Source organism: Chinchilla lanigera, unplaced genomic scaffold (assembly GCF_000276665.1).
Source record: "Chinchilla lanigera isolate Chin_1 unplaced genomic scaffold, ChiLan1.0 scaffold00004, whole genome shotgun sequence".
NCBI classification, from domain to species: Eukaryota; Metazoa; Chordata; class Mammalia; order Rodentia; family Chinchillidae; genus Chinchilla; species Chinchilla lanigera.
In genome coordinates this window covers 35,886,366-35,906,253 of record NW_004955405.1, presented here as the reverse complement: position 1 = coordinate 35,906,253, position 19,888 = coordinate 35,886,366, and the positions used below count along the sequence as shown (strand labels likewise).

The 19,888-nt window shown below is 38.6% G+C and overlaps 1 protein-coding gene across 1 annotated transcript in view; it reads left to right on the top strand.

The window, feature by feature from the left end:
• Positions 1-19,888, top strand: part of Uhrf1bp1l (UHRF1 binding protein 1-like) — a 120,751-nt gene that overhangs the window by 29,300 nt on the left and 71,563 nt on the right. The window contains 6 exon segments of the mRNA XM_013518586.1: positions 8,646-8,808; positions 10,178-10,216; positions 11,815-11,906; positions 16,202-16,391; positions 16,776-16,916; positions 18,335-18,505. Coding sequence (XP_013374040.1) covers positions 8,646-8,808; positions 10,178-10,216; positions 11,815-11,906; positions 16,202-16,391; positions 16,776-16,916; positions 18,335-18,505 — 796 coding nt within the window.

Genomic DNA, 19,888 nt, shown 5'->3' with positions numbered 1-19,888 from the left:
CAGCAATGGAAAGCGACCGCGTACTGTGTCATAGCTAAGGGGATTATTCCCTCGGGCCATTTAGCTTGCTTTCCCCTTTTCCTTGTGTGTCATTGAGGTGAAGCTTCTTTTATGTACCCAGGGAAGGTGCTGCTGGACTTCTGCACAGACTCTGCTCCCTTTCCCTCACACATGCACTCCTCCCTGCCAAGCCTGCAGCGGTGTTGCGCTTAGCAGTTACTTAGTCTTACTTAGTCTGTCTCTGCTGGACCCTGTAGCTACTCTTCCTTCCTTCTTTCCTTTCTCTTATGTGTAGTTACAGTGTTTCTGTCTGCTTCGGGTTGGTTATTTCCCTCCTCATTGTATTTTTACCTGTGCAGAGTGTGGTGTGCTTCCAGAGTCAAAGGTGTGCTACCCCCGTGCATCTCCCCCTGCTGCCCTCTTTCCCTCCCCCGCCTTAGGCAGTCACTTCAGTGTCTTCCTGTTTTTCCACTTCTTTTTGTAATGCTAAGCAAATATGTGCATGTTTTTCTGTTTTCTCTTTTTTTTCCTTACACAGAAGTTACTGTCTTCTTTTGACTGGTGCAGAACTTAAAACTACTTCAAGTTTCATGAGAATGTTTCATTTTACAGATAAAGCAGCATAGTAAGCCAAGTAAAGCAAAGTGAAGCTCTCAAATGACCAGTGTATTTTATTTTTGTGGATTCATTCTTTCCATTGCCTCCTGTCTTTTTTTCCTTCCTTCCTTTTTTCTTTGAAAAAATTACCAAGTAGCTATAATGTTGGGGATTAAATAATGTTGAATAAAATGTAAAAAATAGCTCTTAGGATGTTGTTATGGAGATAGTAAATACTTATTTAACTTAATCTTCTATGGCTGTATTTACAGATCATGTTTTGAAAAATTGTGTTTTCCTGGGTGCCTTCTAATAAAGTAATTCTGAACTATTTTGTGTTTATTAAATTTTATTCTAGTTTTTTGAAAATTGATGGTCTATATTCCCTTCAATTCAAAAGATAGTTGCTGGACATGGTGGTTCATGCCTACAACCTCACTAACTTAGGAGCCTGAGGCAGGCAGATTTCACATTTCAGGGCAACTTAATAAGACTTTGTCTTTTAATTTAAAAACAAATTTGAAAGGTCTGCGATGTGTAATTGAGTGCTCCCTGAGCTCAGTCCTTAGTACTCTAGAAAGAAAAACTCACTTAACCAGAATCAACCCATTTCTAAATAGTAATTGTGTTGGCTTGAGGGGTTATTTTGCAAGGAGAACAGTATAATACAGGACACATATTCTTTTTTTTTTTAAGGATAAAAGGAGGGAAACATTAACAGACATACAACATTTTACAACGTATCACAAGCACAATACAGACAATACAGAGTTACAAACAAAGTGGTAGGGAATTAACAATGGTGGTTGTATTACATATTGATATCTTCAAAGTGGCTTCTCATGAAAACAGATATAGACATGCAATACTGGAAACTTTCTTTTTTTTTTTTTTTTTTTCTCCGGTACCGGGAACTGAACTCACGACCTTGTGCTTGCCAGGCAGGCGCTTTTGCCGCTGAGCTAAATCCCCAGCCCCCAGGACACATATTCTATAAGGTTATTTACAATAGTCACCCAAAGAATTATATACAAGAGAGTGCAGGAAATCTGTCCACACACTAAGACCAAGGAAACTAGCCGAGGGCCTGGATCCCATGGAAATGTCCGGCATGAGTCCAGCTGAAGACCTAGAGCTCATAACAATGCCTCCCATGCATCCGACTGGAGGTCCAGAGCCCATGACAACGTCTCATGCAGGCCTGTTTCACGGATCTGCACTGAGAAAGGCCCAAAGGTCAGTGGTGGGATCTAGGAAGTCTGTGCCAGCGGGATGAAGGATCTGCGCTAGCATGCTGAGGGATCTGCACTGGCGCCAGGAAGCGACGACGCTCAGAAGAACCAGAGCACCCCTGAAAGGTCCCACAGCCATCCTCAGCAACAGTGAGGTCCCAAGCTCCTCCGATGATTAAGATGGCTGAGTTCCCAACAGGGAAGCCAACTCAGCAAGCTTCTCTAGGAGACTGGAAGTGCACCATCTTCTCCCCTGGAGCCAGGAAGTGATGCCCAAAGTGAGGACCAGAGCTCCCCCGAGGTGAACCAAAACCATTCTCAGTGCCAACGAGGTCCCGAGCTCCTCAGAGGATGAAAACAGGAAAGCCAGCATGATGAGCTCCTCCAACAGAACCAACACCTCTTTACAGCTTCTACCAGCTCCTGACGGCCTCTCTCAGCTGCCAGCAGCCTACTTCTCCTTCTCCAGTTCTGCCTCTTAGGCTACTGGGAACAATCCCCAATCCACACCCAGCACTATGCTTACTCAGTTCAGCTGGGGGTTGTAAGTTGACCACCAGTAGTCAGTCCACCCCAGTAAGTGTTCACCTTTAAGTAGTTAGTTATGTAAACGTATCTTTGGGTATAAATTCTGAACTGGGTTTTAAAGGATAGATGCAATAAGGTGAACAAACAGCTTCTACTACAGAGCACATGTGGACTAAAAGGGACTTCTGCAGATCACAGCATCTTGGCCTGACTGACAGATGACTAAGTGCTGAAGTGTGCCTGCAAACCCACAGTGATGTCACACCCTTGGGGCGTCGTTTCTCTGAGTCCTCAGTGTCCCGCTTCAGGTGGTGATGTACTTTGAGACCCACCGTACCTGAACTTAAATAAATGTGTATGTTATTAAATAAATGTGTATGTTAAGAGTCTGCTATGTCTTAGTACTTCACAAGATGTTACAGAGCAAATGATAGAAAGTAGTAAACTTCTAACTTTATTTCTTGGAAAAATTTATTCTCAAGGTAAAACATTTTTGTTTCTCAAAGTACAAAAGTTACTTTAAGTGCTAGCAAGTGTCTTTCTATTTCTTTCTCTGTAGATTGGAGCACTGTCTTGGTTACTTTTCTCTCGTTGCTGGGACAAAATACCTTACACCCAAAATTAAGCAAGGAAAGGTTTATTTCGCTTACAGTTTGTGGAGGTTTCAGTCCATACTTGGCAGATTACAAGGCAGAGTGGCACATAGCAGAGAGCTACAGCTCATGGCGTTGGAACACAGCAAAAGCAACAAACACAAAAGCCAGGAATGGCCTCAAGCACCCCCTTGCTCTCCCTTACATATGCAAACTATCCACCCCAGGGCGAGTGCAGCTCTCACACCCATAATCAGTCAAACTCTAAAAGCCTGCCCTATGACCCCATGAGGCTTTGGGGGAACACCCATGCACAAACCATAACAAGCGCACTCTACACTTTTTGTTAGCAACTCTACTTAAAAGGTGAAAGATTTATATGATCTGAAGAGAAACCAGAGTATAGCAACTCTACTTAAAAGAACTGGAATTTTCTGAATTGTGAATTCAGCTTTCTAACCACAATGTGGAGAACTAATCTGTAAGGAGCCTGCTGGGCCTTTGGCGTGAGGACACAATATCTCAGGCAGACTTTTTTTTTTTGACTTTTTGAGACAGGGTCTCACTATGCAGTTCAGGCTGGCCTTGAGCTCACTTTGTAGCCCAGGCTGGCCTCAAACTTAAAACGATCCTCCTGCCTTAGCCTCCCAAGTGCTGGGATTACAGGCATTCGCCACCACTTCCAGCTTCAGTTTCCCTACTTTATAATGTGGAGACAATATGATTGCAATAATTTTACTCTACTTCTTAGTTATTAGGATACATTAAAATAAATACTGAAGCTAACATAGGCTACTTATGAAGTAAAAGAGGTTTATCTTTTTATTTTTTTGGAGACAGGATCTCACTATGCAGTTCAGGCTGGCCTTGAACTCACTGTGTAGCCCAAACTGGCCTCAAACTTGTAGCGATCCTCCTGCCTCAGGCTCCTGAATGCTGGGATCACAGGCATGCACCACCATGCCTGGCTAAGAGAGGTTTATTAAGCTCACAGTTTTGGAAGCTCGGAGTCTAATTGCCCAGACCTGTCATTGTTTGCATCGCCTCATAGAGAATGGTGGATGGCAGTGGCTAGACTGTATGTTGGGAACAAGCAATTATATCTGAAGCTTAGAGGGAAGGGAACATAGATCCGAGTCTTAACTGCCCCTGAGGACTTAAGGACCTTGCACCAGGCCCTGGCTCTTAAAACACCTGCAACATCTCCATACTGCTGCCTCAGGACCAAGCTTTACAGATGTGAGCCTTTGGGGAGCACACAGTGTCCAGATGGTGATGCTGGGCCTTGCGGAAGCAGGAATTGGCTTACTGGAGGGAGGTCTGGGCATCCAGGGACTTGGGATAGCAGAGATGTGGAGAGAAGAGTGGTGTTTTCAGAAGCTGCTGTGCTGTTGAGCCTGGCACGGCTGTTCCACAGGAAGGGCTGTGCCGTACTTGTATAAAACAGGTGGGCTTCCTTCCTTGTGTAATCGTTTACAGTTCCCTATTCTAGAGAGAAAGTGCTCAGTTCTTCACGTGGAAGATAGTCATAATGATTGGTGATTCCAGTTTCCGTGAACTTTGTTCTTTCTGGTATTCTGGCACCCTGGTTCTTTGATTTCTCTTTGTCAGGAAGCTTGTCAGCCACTCGTTTCCCTAGACAGATACCAGGTCTTGCTATTTCACTCTCTTTCTGGTTTCATCTTTCAGCTTTGCACTCTGGCACCTCCTTGCTTTCCAGGGCACTCATCTACCACTGTTGCAGTTATCCTCCTAGGCGGTCTCTCTGCCTCACAGATTCCACTGTCATGATTTCAAGATAATCACTCCCTGTATAACCTGGAACTCCCTGACGGTTCTCTTTGTTCACTGTAGCTGCTCCTATGCCAGTACTCTGGGAGAATAAGCAGATACATTTTCTGGAGGAAAACACAAATAACTTTAAATTCTTTATACTTTAAATTCTTCGCCATTACTTCTACCAGGCATGATGGTGTGCACCTGTAATCACAACACTTTGGAGGCTGAGGCAGGAAGATCACCTTGAATTCTAGGCCAGCCTGGGCTACATAGTGAGACACCCTCTCTCTCTCTGTCTCTCTCAAAAAAAAATTTATTATCATTACTTTCAAGTAAGTCTTTAGTACTTTCCCAGTAATTCTGTTGTCCTGGCCTCTTATTCTTACACTCCTCTATGTGACAGTTTCACACATGCTTCTCTCTCCTCACTTTTTTCTCTTAGTTGATGCCTTTGCTTCCCTGTTCACTGGGAAAAGAGCCTCTTTAAACTCCCTTGTTTGTTCTTTTACAATCCTTGAGCTCTCAGGGGCCCTGACCACAGTCCTTGAGCCACTGTGTTTTTCTATGTAATTTCACTCCAGTGATTTCACTTACCGCATCACGACCATGCCACGTTGGAACACTGGTGATTGCCAAATCTATATCTGCAGCCAACACCTCCCCACTACCGCATTGGCATTTCTTTTTGAGTATCTAACAGGCTTTAAATGTAGTGTTGGGATGGGGCTGGGGATTTAGCTCAGCAGCACGGCGCCTGCCTGGCAAGTGCAAGGTTGTGAGTTCAATTCCTGGTACCGGAAAAAAAACCAAACAAACAAACAAAAAAGTGTAGTGTTGGGGATGATGGCGATAGTGATGCTGGGAATTGAGTCCAGGTCCCCGGCATCCCAGGCAAGTGCTCTGCTACCCAGGTGCATACAGCACCTGCTCTCTAACAGGGTCTGATGATTAAACTGAAAGCCCAAGTCCAGAGCCTTTGTTCCAGACTATTTCTCCCTGTCTTCGTTACATCAGTACAAGGGGATTCTGCCCTACCAGTTACGCAGACCACAAACTTTGCTGTCATCCTTGACCTCTGTCTCTGAGTCAAACCCTGTAGCCTCTTCTTTTTACCTCCTTTGACTGTTCTATTTTGGTTCAAGGTAGCATCTCCTCTCACCTGGGTTACTGCGGTAGCTTCCTATGGGACTCCATTTCTGTCCATGTCCTCCTCTCATAAGTTGTTGCAAGGGTGATCCTTTAAAAATGAACGTCTTGTGACTTTCTGCAGCCACACTGGGCTTCCTGCAGTTCTTCAGACCTGTCAAGCGTGTGTCGCTCTCACGTTTTCAGCCTTGCTGTTCCTCTGCTTGTAGCATACTTTGTCCAGACATTTGTATGGCCAGCACCTTCGCTTCCTTTAGAACCTTCCTAGATGTCTTAAGTAAGACTTTCTCCTGTCCTCCTTCACGTATGCGTACTGTCTTATTTTATTTTTCCCCAGTTATCAGAGTCTGACTTACTATGTATTTAACTTAATTTTCATTCCTGTTAAGTTCCATGAAGGCAAAGATTTCTTGCTTATTCATTTTCAGATCCCCAGAGCCTATTAAATTATAAGTATCAACCAGTATTTCTTGAATGAATATATAAACCAACCCCCCTCCCCCACCTGCTTCATCCTTCCAGGTGTATTTTCTGCTAGCCTCTCCTTTTTGCTGTATTCTAAATGCTCATCTTTTTTTCCTTTCAGGTGTATTTTTAAAAATCTTATTTATTTACTTATTCGGTTTTTTTCTTTATTGAGGTACTGGAGATTGACACAGGGCCTCTCACTGAGTTATGTTCTGAGCCCTTTTTATTTTGTATTTTGACACAAGGTTGAGACCTAAGTTGCCCAGGCTGTGTTCAAACTTGTGATTCTCCTGCCTTAGCGTCTCAGAGTGCTGGGATTACAGTAGTATTTTATGTTATGCTTACTTGTGCCTCAGAAATTTCATACCATTTGTTACTTTCTGCTTAGAATACTTCTTTTCCTGTCTAGTTAATGTCTGTTCATCCTTTTGGTATCAGCTCAAAAGTCCTTGCTTCAGAGCTCTGTGTGAGGGCTACTGTGATAGTCTTAGTCTTGCTAACTTGCATTTGACCTTCTGTCCAATTAAACTGAAAACTGCACAAGGCCTGGGCCTGGAATGTAAAGCTACCAGTGTTATCTGTCTGAATAGTAATGAGCACTTACTAGATTCTTGTTTTGGCTGTAATGTTCTGCCTCCTGGATGCAACAGGTTGTTCTTAAAGATCATCTGTGTTAGCAATGGCCGTTTCTTGAAAACGTCTTGATATTGAGTAAACATGATTAATGACGAGTGTGATACAGTTTAGTGTCATTGGTCAGAGGTAGGCTGAAAACGAACTGTGTATTTCTCAGTTGGCCTTCTGTGTGAGGATGTGAATTCAGGTAGAATCTGCCTCAGGAGGTTCTGATTTGAGTCAGTGGAGAAGTGTGTGTGTACTGATTCTATTGTTGACATGAAGCTGACCCAGTACATTTAGTTGCTTTATTTTTTTAAAAAATTATTTAATCGACTTTTGCTTTAGTATTTAACTTAAAAAGAGACGGAAGACTGATTAACTCTTTTCTTAACCAGCAGTTAATTTTGTCAGAATGTTTACTTTTGAAAAAGTATTTACTGGGTAAAGTTTTTGTTAGGGTTGTTTTGAGGACTAAAGAATGTATATGAAAGTGTGTCAGAGCACCTTTGCAGTTTATTATCATGAATAGTTGTGACATTAGGCAAGTAAGTTCAGGTTTTTCATTATATTTGATCATTCTAAAGTGGGGGTACAGGCCAGGCGGGGTGGCGCATGCCTGTAATCCCAGCACTCGGGAGGCTGAGGCAGGAGATTCGTTGTGAGCTTGAGGCCAGTCTGGGCTACAAAGTAAGTTCAAGGTCAGGCTAAACTGCTGGTAAAAACCCTGCCTCAGAAAGACTAAAGTAAAGTGGGGGTACAACTAGGACTGAGCCCGATGGCTGCTCCTGAGGATTAGATGCAATGGTAATATGTGCATGCGCCCGTATGCAGAAAATCCTTGGAAAAGGTCGCTCAGTTTTACGCTGGCTGCTATTGTTGCCAATTTCTTTTGAAGTTGAAGTGTTTATTTTTAAATCATTACAGGGAATCTTAAGGAGAATTCAAGCTCTCCTCTTTGTGACTTTTGGCATTTTGGTTAAGCACTTTATGCTTCAGGTACTTTAACACCTATAGGAAGGATAAATGGTACTTGTACACCTAATTCCTTTTATTTTTTTGGTGTTTAAAGAGTCACAAGAATCATCAAAATGGGCTTCTAAAAAAAGTTGCATTGTCTTCTTAAACCTTTTAGGACAAAATATATGTTTCAAAATTTATTTCTGGAGTGATCAGTGCCAGTTTCTAAAAGGAATATGGATGTCTTCTGAGCATCCTTCTTGTGATGGCGAATGACTCCTGCTGCGGCTTGCTGCTGCTACTAGAGCCCCCCAGTCCCTTGGCATCTCTGGAGCTTGCTGACAGCACAGGACTATTGCTGTCTGTAACCCAGTCTGCTGTGAAGTGAACAAGATGTGACGGGTGCTTCCCCTGCACAGTGCGTGGAAACATGGTAGATACCTAAGTACTCCTCACGGTGGAGAGTTAGTAAGGACCAGAGCTTGCTGGTTCACCGGGATGCGCGTTCACTTGTGTGACTGTGTGAGAGAGCTGTGGACGTGAGAGACCGGAACGGCAGAGCACACTGAATGTGGATCAAAGTGGAGCCTGTCGCTGTGGCTTTGCCGGGCTCAGCGCTGCTAGTACGTTCTCAGTGCTCAGTGCCTCAGTGCTCGGTGCGTTTGCACAGATGGCTCTGGGGTATGGTAGCCGACACTAAGATAAACGTTAATACGTTCTTTTTCAGATTTACCAAGAATTTATCTCCTGACAAGATAAATCTAAGTACCCTTAAAGGAGAAGGTGAATTGAAAAATTTGGAGTTGGATGAAGAGGTACTCCAGAATATGTTGGATTTACCCACATGGCTTGCAATCAACAGAGTTTTTTGTAATAAAGCATCCATTAGGGTAAGAGTTGGATCTCTGTGGAGGGAATTTTATGTTTTCTTTTTTATTTCATATTTTTAATCTCTATCTTTTGAAATAAATACGGTGTTTTAGATAATTCTATAAAGAAACATTAACATAATTTAGAAAGAAAAATATCTGCATAAGTGATTATGATTATATGCCTTTTGAATGTAATTGAAGTCATATGTTAATATTTTAATTTGTAGATTTTAATTTTAAAATTTAATTTTATTAAAATTTTAAGTAAAATTGTCAATTTTTTAGTAGTAAAGTGATTGCTTCATTTCAGCACATATTCAAAGATAGTTTTTATGGGTTTTATTGTCAAATGGGAGTATTTTCTTTCTTCTTTCTTTCTTTCTTTTTTTTTTTTTTTTTTGTCTTTTTGAGACAGAGTCTTAACTACAGTTCAGGTTGCCCTTGAGCTCACTTTGTAGCCCAGGCTGGTCTCAAACTTGCAATGATCCTCCTGCCTCAGCCTCCCAAGTGCTGGGATAACAGGTGTGTGTCACCCTGCCTGGCTGTTAAATTTTTTTATTTACTCCCTAAATCTAATTTTGTGAATTATTTTAGCTTTGACCCCTACATGTCAAATTGTATAGCTTAATTACTCTTAAAGACCAGGCTTACCTTGAGAGTCCGCTTTGTAAAAATACCGCATGCTAATTTTTTTTCGTAAAATTAGTTTGGTTTTCTAAGAAAAGATTATGTAAAATTTCCTATTCCTTTGATGGTCATCTTCCAGTTTGGTTCAATCTTCCATAAATTCAAGTATCTACATGGACTTGACATTTTAGTATTTGAACATTATTTAGTATTGACTATACTTTACATTAGTGGCTTTTTGTATTTGCTTTGCATATCTACAAAAATATTGGTCAGAATTCTAGGAGTATACAAATTGCCAAATGAACAGATTGGTGTTATGTTTTGCTGGAAACTCTTTTATTTCATTTTTATTATTTTATTTTATTATTATTTTATTTATTTGTTGTTTTGAGATGGTCTCACTATGCAGTTCAGGCTGGCCTTCAACTTGCTGTGTAACCCAGGCTGGCCTCAACCTCACAGTGGTCCTCCTGCCTCAGTCTCTGGAATGCTGAGATTACAAGCATGCACCACTATGCCTGGCTCTGGAAACTCTTAAATTATCATATTAAAATGTGTTTAAGGATTGGGAAAATACAATTAAAATAACTTGAAGTTTTTATTTAGATAGTTGAGAAAATCTAGCTGTTCAACTTACTTTGCAATTTAAGAAAGAAGTCAGCTAATAGAATTTGGTGTTTATCACTACCGTGTCAGTTAATTACTGTCTTATATTATTTTTTAATAATTCATTTTAAAGAAAAATATTTATTTGTAGATCCCATGGACAAAACTGAAAACACATCCTATCTGTTTGGTAAGTTCTGAAACCACTTTAGAAATAAGCATACATATGTGCAAATTATCTCGACTCTTCTGTTTCATGGAAATGATTTTCTGGATTTCCTAACCGTTAGCTCCCTTTTATTTTGGTCGGACTTAGTTTTTTTTTTGCCCTTACATGAGAAGTTTGAGTTTCAAAATAAGAGGATACTTAAAGTTTTTTAGGCCTAGAACAGTGATGGTGAGCTTTTAGAGATGTCAGTGGTACAGATAGTCTGCTTTGGCTTGCATGCCGTTTATTTATGTTATTTATTTGTTATTTTGAGATAGGGTCTCACTATGCAGTTCAGGCTGGCCTTCAACTTGCTGTGTAACCCAGGCTGGCCTGGTTTTCTTTTTCTGACATTTGTCTTTTTAAATGTTTAAAGGCATATTTAAAATGACTCTGCTCACTTGCTATGTACTCTGCTCCTGAAGAAATGGAAGTGAAAATAATCTTATACTTCCATAATACACAATAAAATACAAATAAAAACTTCTAGATGCACGAGTCTAGAACATCCTGTTCTAAGTTGGTGCGTTTTATTGTGTCATTTAGCTGTTGTTGTTAGTGGGTTGAAACCAGCTGCAAACACTTGCTAGGCAAGCATCTTACCACTCAAATACATCTCCAGCTCCCTGCCCGCCCCCTGCCTGTACCGGGAATCGAACTCAAGACCTTGCGCTTGCCAGGCAGGCGCCGTGCCGCTGATCTCCAGCTCTTTTTAATTTTAATTTTGAAACAAGTGCTCACAAGTTACCCAGGTGGGACTTGAACTTGTGATCCTCTTGCCTTAGGCCCCCAAGCGATGCAATTACAGGCAAAGTGTGTACAGCTGTGCCCAACTGTGCCATTTAACTCTTTACTGGCATACTGTGGAGTCATTTCTTTAATAACATTTGATCCAGACTTTCTGTGGTTTTGCTCTTACTGATATAATGAACTAAATACTACGTTTCTTTAATTGTACTTCACTTTTTAAGAAAAATTGAAAATAAGTGATCATTTATTGACTCGTTTATTCTGTACATTTGTTTTGTGGCAGTTTGGCGGATTGAACCTAGGGCTGTGAGCATGCTAGGCGGGAGCTACCTGAGCCTCTACTCTGTACCTCACCCTAAAAGTGTTTGTTGAGTACCTGTGTTGTACCCTGAGAAGACTTACAGTTTAATACAGGCTGGCTGAACAAGTAATAACTAAAACAATATAATTTTAGACAATAATAAGTACGTATACGACGTCAGGAATAGTGTAATACTTTGGGGATTAGATACTACACTTGCATGAAATTTGATGATTTTATCAGCCATTGGCTTCTGAATTTTTTTCTCCTATACTCACAGAGTATGCACAACTTTTCTACCAGATAGTGAAGCCTTGAGATAGGGTTGAGTGCTTTGTTTTCCTTTTTTCTGACATTTGTCTTTTCAAATGTTTAAAGGCATATTTAAAATGACTCTGCTCGCTTGCTACGTACTTTGCTCCTGAAGAAATGAAAGTGAAAATAATCTTATACTTCCATAATACACAATAAAATACAAAGTAAAGTAAAATATTTAACAAAATGCTTATATTTTTAACATTTTTATTAGTCTTTAGATAAAGTCATAATGGAGATGAGTACATGTGAAGAACCTCGAGCCCCTAATGGCCCGTCACCAATTGCCACTGCTTCAGGACAAAGGTCAGTCATTCCCACTGTTCTGTCTGACTGGCAAAGGAGGTTTTTGTTTTTGTTTTGTTTCAGCTGTTACCTGTAGCGACAGGACATAAAGAAAATTAAATCTCTTAATCTCAGTCTCTTCCATCAAACATTTTACAGGTTTAATTTTATACATTACAAAAGTAGCAGAGATCTTTAGAAGGTTTTTTTTTTTTTTTTTTTTACTGGGAATTGAACTCAGCACCTTGTGCTTACCAGGCAGGTGGTGTGCCACTGAGCTGTCTCCTTGGCCCTAGACTCTTCCATTCACCTTTGTTTCTTTACTATCAAGTAGTAATGACTAACCAAATAATAATTAACCATGGTAACAGCAGAAAATGGAGACAGGAGTTTAGGCATTCTATGAATCAGATAATCTCTTAGTTTCTGAATATAGTAGTTCTCTCTTAACTATTGGTTCACTATCTATGACTTCAGTTACCTGTGGTCACCTGCAGCTCAAAAATACTACATGGGAAATTCCAGAAATAATTCATTAAATTTAAATTTTCATGATATGAGTAGAATGAAACCTTGAGCTATCCAACTAGAAATGGAAATCATGCTTTTGTTCAATGTATCTGCGCTGTATAGGCTACCTGCCTGTTAGTCACTTAGTAGCTGTCTGAGTTATCAGATTGACCATCTGGGTATCACAGTGCTAGGTTCAAGTAAACTTCACAGAGAGTGGTGTGAATGTTAAGTCACCATACCTAAGTTGCCTGCCTCCCTTAATCTCATCGTGTAGGCATTATTTCATCTCACATCATCAAAAAAAGATGAGTACACTAGAGTAAGATACTGTTCTGTTTTAATATTGTTAATATGATGTGTGATCAAAATTATTCAATTTTTAAAAATTATTACAGTAAAACACATTAATCTCCCTCAAAATACTTCTTACCTCAAATAGTTATCATTCTTGCCACTTTCTTAAGCAGTTCTGAAAGTTCTCCTTTATGGGTGTCTTTAGTTATGCTGTTGTGTCTGCCTTGATGTCCTGAACTGATTCAGAACATTTACCTTTTATAATCATTTTGCGTTAAGGAAGAGCCAGAACGTGCATAGCTTGAAATTTGGTGAATAAGGTGGACAAGGACCTACCTTAATGTTTTTACAAGCCTGCCTACCTACCTTCCTGCCTGCCTTCCTCCCTCCCTCCCTTCCTTCGTTTTGTTTTTTTGAGACAGAGTCTCACTCTGTAGCCCGGGCCGGCCTTGAACTCACGTAGATCCTCCTGCCTTAGCCTCCTGAGGGCTGGGAATACAGATGTCTGCCACCATGCCTGGCAAAGCCTGCCTTTCTATTGGATGGTACTTGGCAGCAACATAGACCATATTTTTGATCACACTTCATAAAGACACCTGCAATTCATCTTTCTGGTTGCACTTAATGACGTGACTGGGAAGTGTGGGCTGCAGCCACTGACTTAGTTTCCTCCTCTGAATTGCAGGCTCTCCATGGTGAATAAAACATTCATTCATTTATTGTTGGTGCTGGGTATTAAAGTGCATGCTGGGCATGCTCCTTCTCACTGAGCTACATACACTCCCAGCCTGAGCTGTGTGCATTTAAAATATTACAGTCTAGGCTGGTGGTGTACCTCAGTGACAGGCACATGCTTGGCATATGTAAAGGTCCTGGGTTCAATCCTTGTGCACACACACACATACACACATGCACACACACATGCACACACACACCAAATACAGTTGATTTTTTTCAAGAGATTCCCACATTATTATAGCAATATTCTTCCCAACTCCAGGAATATTTCTATCTTAAGTAATGAGTATTTGTCCTTGGGATTAAAGCGGCCCTACTCTAGGATGCTGATGAGCTCTTGCTCTTTATTTCTCAGTTTTCTAAATGCTGAGTAACTGGCTACTTTGTTTTATAACAAAAGTACCTAACGCAAGCAAAAGAACATGTAAATTACTATACATAGATCATTTCACTTAAGGATAACAGCAACTTTTTGAGGCAGATATTTTTATACATGAAGAAATTGAGGCTCAGAGACTTTTAATAATTTAGTAATAAATTATTACTTTTAATAATGGTTATATTATATAAAGTATTATAAGCTGATAGTCTATTTGGCTAGGCACTATTTCATGTGATTTACATATAAAGTACTGCCTTATTTATTTATTTATTTATTTATTTTTGTTTGTTTGTTTTTGTTTTTCTCCGGTACCGGGAACCGAACTCACGACCCTGCGCTTGCCAGGCAGGCGCTTTTGCCGCTGAGCTAAATCCCCAGCCCCATTACTGCCTTATTTAAAAGATGAGTCATCTATCCAGGCCCGTCTAGACAGATGCACACCTGTAGTCACAGGGGCTGAGGCAGGAGGATCATTTGAGCCCACAAATTTGAGAACAACCTGGGAAACATAGTTAGACCTTATCTCAAAAAGAAAAAAAGAGAAAGATAAGAGTCTCTGCTATTTGTAAACTTAACAATAACAACAACAACAACAACAAAATGAGTTATCTGAGGCTTAGAAATTAAATTTATTCATTAACATAGTAGATGAGAAGAGCAGAGCAGGTGTGGGGAGGAGTGTGGATAACAGATTTACTTTCAGGCATGTTGTGAGAGGCACTCAGATGGAGATGCCTGGTGGACATTTCAGTTTTACAGCCTGAAGTCCCAGCAAGAGATCTGGATAGAGACAAAAACCTATAAATGATGAGCATATTGATGGTGATAGGGCAAGTGAGTTCATCGAGAAAGGCACTCACAAGAAAACCAAAAGGGCAGGAACAAACAAAACTTTATTAAGCCGGCTGACAGACAGTCTCTTAACCAGGAGACAGAGAAGATGTCTGCACCGATATGAGTCTCACCTTTGGTTTAAGTACATTTTAGGTTTTCATAGTAACCATTACCTCATTTTTGGGAATCTTACAAGAATGTCACACAATTATCACAAAGTTTACATTTCCCAGCAGGTCAGACAGCCAAATTTTAAATGACCATTACAGTTTAACTTTTAGCCTACTTTCCAATCTGTCCAGTTTGTTTTGTTCCCACTTTATGACTGTTCTAAGTGAGTTGATAACTAACCAAGGCGAGTAGGGGTCAACTACAGCTTAAGTGAACTTTAAGTGACTTTTCTTTACATGGAGTTAAAAACAAAAAATGGAGTCTCTCTTGCCCTATCAGTGGGAGTTGAAGTAATATGCATTTGGGCAAACTTCTTCTAGCCCTTCTTGGCAATATGTATTGATAGATACTGTAATAATTTATTCTTGACCTGTGAGCTCTACTTTCCTGCCTCTCTGTGCCTTTGCTCATGCTTTCCCCTCTTGTAAGATTTTCCTGTCTTTGCCCTTCTTTCTGTGGAGAAATGTGTCTCCCCAGTTATAAAGCAGTTTTTTCCCTCCCATCAAGAATTCTGTTGATTCCTTTTTTAAAGTTCTTGATTACAGATTCTCTCAGGTTGCATTTAGCAGGATTTTTGTTTTTTTCCTCCCCAAATAACTTGTGATCCCTGTAATGGTACCACCAAATTTTGTTTTTTTTCATATCTCAGTGTTATTTTGCGGGATAATTCAGTATGTTTTGAACTGAATTAGAGAATGTGAATTTTTTCTGTTCTTAAATTATGACATTTCAAATGGACTTTTTAACCTTTGTGTTAAAAATTTATCTTTCTTATTTGCTTTGTAGATATTAATTGTCGGAGGCTTTTTGAGAGTAAACAACTGTGGACATTGATTTAAATAGAAATTAATTTCTAATTTTTTAAGTCTTTTACAACTTGATAACTTTTTTGTGGGGGCAATGCTAGGTATTCAGCTCAGGGGCTCTCATATGCTAAGCAAGTGCTCCACCACTAAATACATCTGCAGCCTTTTTTAATTTTGTTTTTTGAGACAACTCTTCCTAATTGCCCAGGCTGGCCTCGAACTTGCGACCCTACTGCCTCAGTTCTCCCAATTCCTGGGATTACAAGGGTGTGCCACCACACATAACAAGAATATTTTTATAAATTAACATATAATCAGTCTATCATTTCTTTTTTTTTTTGGTTTTTCTCCGGTACCGGGAACCAAACTCATGACCTTGCGCTTGCCAGGCAGGCGCTTTTGCCGCTGAGCTAAATCCCCAGCCCCTCAGTCTATCATTTCAACAAATTTGTACTTAAAAAAGTAATAAAATAGTAAAGCAGTTTATATATATGTTTGTGTGAGAATATTAACAAATAACTTTTAATATTTTTGTTGGCTTTAGTACATTGTGTTTTGTTTTGCTTTTGTTTTTCCAGTGAATATGGCTTTGCTGAAAAAGTAGTTGAGGGAATTACTGTTTCTGTAAATTCTATTGTCATCAGAATTGGAGCAAAAGCTTTCAATGCATCTTTTGAACTTTCTCACCTGCGGATCTATAGTGTCAATGCAAACTGGGAGCACGGAGATTTAAGGTTTACTCGTATTCAGGATCCACAGAGAGGAGAAGTAAAGATTTTTTTTTTTCTTTTTAAAGCTTTTAATGATAAGTAAAACAAACATGTTTAAAATTATTTAAATGCTTTTTGGTCACATGACCGAAGTGTTTTTAATACTTAGAATAAAAGTATTAACAGTTTGAAAAATGATGAATATAATTGGTTTTTTTGATGAATATAATTGTTAAGATGTGTTACTGAATCTAATGGAAATTTTAAATTTAAAGGCTGAATGATGAATATTTTTAGAATGTTATGAAAGTTAGTTGAGAAGATAGTTTTTGTTTTTGTAAATCTACATTTTTATCATTTTAATTTACATTTTATTTTTTATCATTTTAATTTACATTTTATTTTATATGAGTATGTGATACTAATCTCCATGTTCTCTTAGGTTTTGACATTTAAAGAAATAAATTGGCAGATGATTCGAATAGAGGCAGATGCTACCCAAAGTTCACATCTTGAAATTATGAGTGCTCCTGTTCGATTAATAACCAACCAATCAAAAATCAGAGTCACACTTAAAAGAAGAGTAAGTCAACTTGACTTTTTCATTCATTTGTTAACTTTTAGAATTGCTAAGAAATTTTAAATAACTTTTTAGGTGAAATATTAGCATATTATGAGTGGCATATTAAAATAATACAGAATAAAAGGAAATTAATATCTTAAGCAATATTTGTAGAAAGCCAATGTAATTATGATTCTTCCATTTTTCTGATTCAATATTTACATTTTAAAAAATTTTTATTTCTGATAAACAGAATAGATTCCTCAGTTGCCCAGTAGTTACTGAACACTTGCTGTCTTCTTTTTTTTTTTTTTTTTTTGGTTTTTCTCCGGTACTGGGAACCGAACTCACGACGTTGCACTTGCCAGGCAGGCGCTTTTGCCGCTGAGCTAAGTCCCCAGCCCCTACTTACTGTCTTCTAATTTCATTTCTGGGGCTGGGAGAGTAGCTCAGTGGTAGAGTGCTGGGTAGCATATGCAAAGCCCTCTGTTCAATCCCCAGCACTGCCCAGAAAACCCCCCTAAACCAAACGAAACGAAACCAAACCAAACCAAACCAAAACAAAACAAAAACTCAGAAGAAAAGTAATTTCATTTCTGCTTTTGAATTTTGCTTAAGAACAAGTAAACAGCTGGGCGTGGTGCACACCTGTAATCCCAGCACTTGGAAGGCTGAGGCAGGGGGATTGTTGCGAGTTCGAGACCAGCCTGGGCTACAAAGTGAGCTCAAGGCCAGCCTGGACTGCATAGAAAGACCCTGTCTCAAAAAGACAAAAATAAATAAATAAATAAATAATTAAATAAACAAATAGCCTTTATAATTAGTAATGTACATCCTTAGCATTAGTAGGTAACTTAAATATGACTAGTAATTTAGTTAAATTGAAATCATGATTAGTTAAAGGTATCACTATTTGAGAGATTCACTATGGCTTTGATAAAATTTAATGAGGAAGTAATGATAGTTTTTAACCAAGGGTCAACTAAAGATTCAACAAAAAGCTTTTTGTATTAGTAGGTACAAATAACTATAAAATAGGAAAAAAATGTTTTTGTTTATAGTGCTTAACTTTTTTTGTCTGTAGTGCTGAAATGTGGATAAAGTAGCAGTTTTAGATTTTAATTAATTTCAGAGATCCTTTCTCTGCCAGAATTAGTTAAATTAATATGGATAATTTTATGATTTGTCAGCTATTAATGCAAAATTATGTAAGTGCTATGTAACCTGTGCTTCTTAAGGTACAGGATTTGTCAGTTTTGTATTGCTGCTGTTATCTCAATACTGGGAGATAATCCTTCTCTATTGTAGAAATTCAATAAATATTTGTTGAATGAAACTATCCTTATTTAATTCTGTTAAAAAACTTTTAGCTTTTATATAAATGCAAATGCATTATAGTTTTATTTTTGACATAATTTTATAACCATTTTTTCCGACAGTTAAAAGACTGCAATGTCGTAGCAACAAAGTTAGTTCTAATATTGGATGACTTATTATGGGTTTTAACGGATTCACAGCTGAAAGCTATGGTACAATATGCAAAATCTCTTAGTGAAGCAATAGAAAAATCAACAGAACAAAGGAAGAGTCTGGCTCCTGAACCCACACAGGTAGGCTATAAATGAGAGGAAAAAAACTTACTTTTTGGATAGTTTAAAAACCAGAGTGATTAGTTGTTTTCTTCATGTGAAATTAATTATAAGACTGAGACAAAAAATTTTCTTTATGTAGGTATCTTACTGTACAATTATAGGTACTTGATATCTATATGAAAAAATTACATATTTAATATGTATCTATATAATGCTCACTTTGTTCAGAGTTCTGTACTAAGGACTAGTTATTGATGACATAAAAGTATTTGATGTTATAATACATCTTTTCAGGAAGCTCAAAAATACAATTTTAAAAATTCTGAAGTAAAAGGAAATCTGAATGACACCAAGGTAATTGTAGGCATGAGCGAGCGTGTTGAGAATTGGTAGCACGGAGAACTAAAACCATAGGGAATTGCTGAAACTGAAAACAAAACTTTTGTTAAGAGTTTTCTAATGGCTGGGGCAAAAAACCAGGGAAACATAGTGAGCTATTATTACCACTTTTTAAAAATCAGAAGCATTACTGGTTTGTCTAAAAAATGTTCGCTAGTCTTTCTCAGTATTAATTTCTTAGTACTAATATGTGAAGATTTTTGCAGAAGGGACATGGAAAACCCTAGTGGGTCTTTGATAATTTTATTGAAAGTACAAGTAAATTTCTTATATCTACCGCTAATAAAAACTTATTGGATATTGTAAAATCATACTTCAGTGAAGCTTTTCTTTTGTAAACAATAATCATCTCAGGTACATAGGATGTTGTGATCTATCTGGCTTGGTACATGGAGTGGCATACATTTTAAACTTTTCATGGCTATCATTGGCTTTCATTGGTATTGTTCACTGCCAGCCTGTTATGTCATAAGGCACAGGGGTACACACTTTAAATTAAAAATAAGTATCATCTGACCCTATTTTTAGGGACCTCAAAATGTAATGGAAAGTGAATATAGAACAAATACTATAGTTCAATGTAAATATGGGAGTAAAGAAATAAAGGAGGGGGTGTGCAGGAGCTATAGAAGCACAGAAAAGTTTTAATTAATTGTTTGCAGAGTCTGGAAAGCTTTTACAAAGAGAACAATGAGATTATGACTTAAAAATGAGTAGCACTTTACAGGCAGTCATGAAGGAAAGGATTTCAGAAGAAATAGAATTTGCAAAAGATGGTACTGTTAAAGAACATGGGATTTTTCTGATAAAGATAAGGAGGTTTGGTGTTATGGGGGATATATTACAACTTTCCAAGTTGTGCATTTTGAGAGCAAGTTGTACAACTTCAATTTGATAGGTGCTTTTTGTTAAACTTGATCTGAGATGTACTTGCCTTAGATAGCACACTATCTAAGTACGGTCCTTCTTCCGTACTGCTCTTGTTCTACTTCACAAACAAAA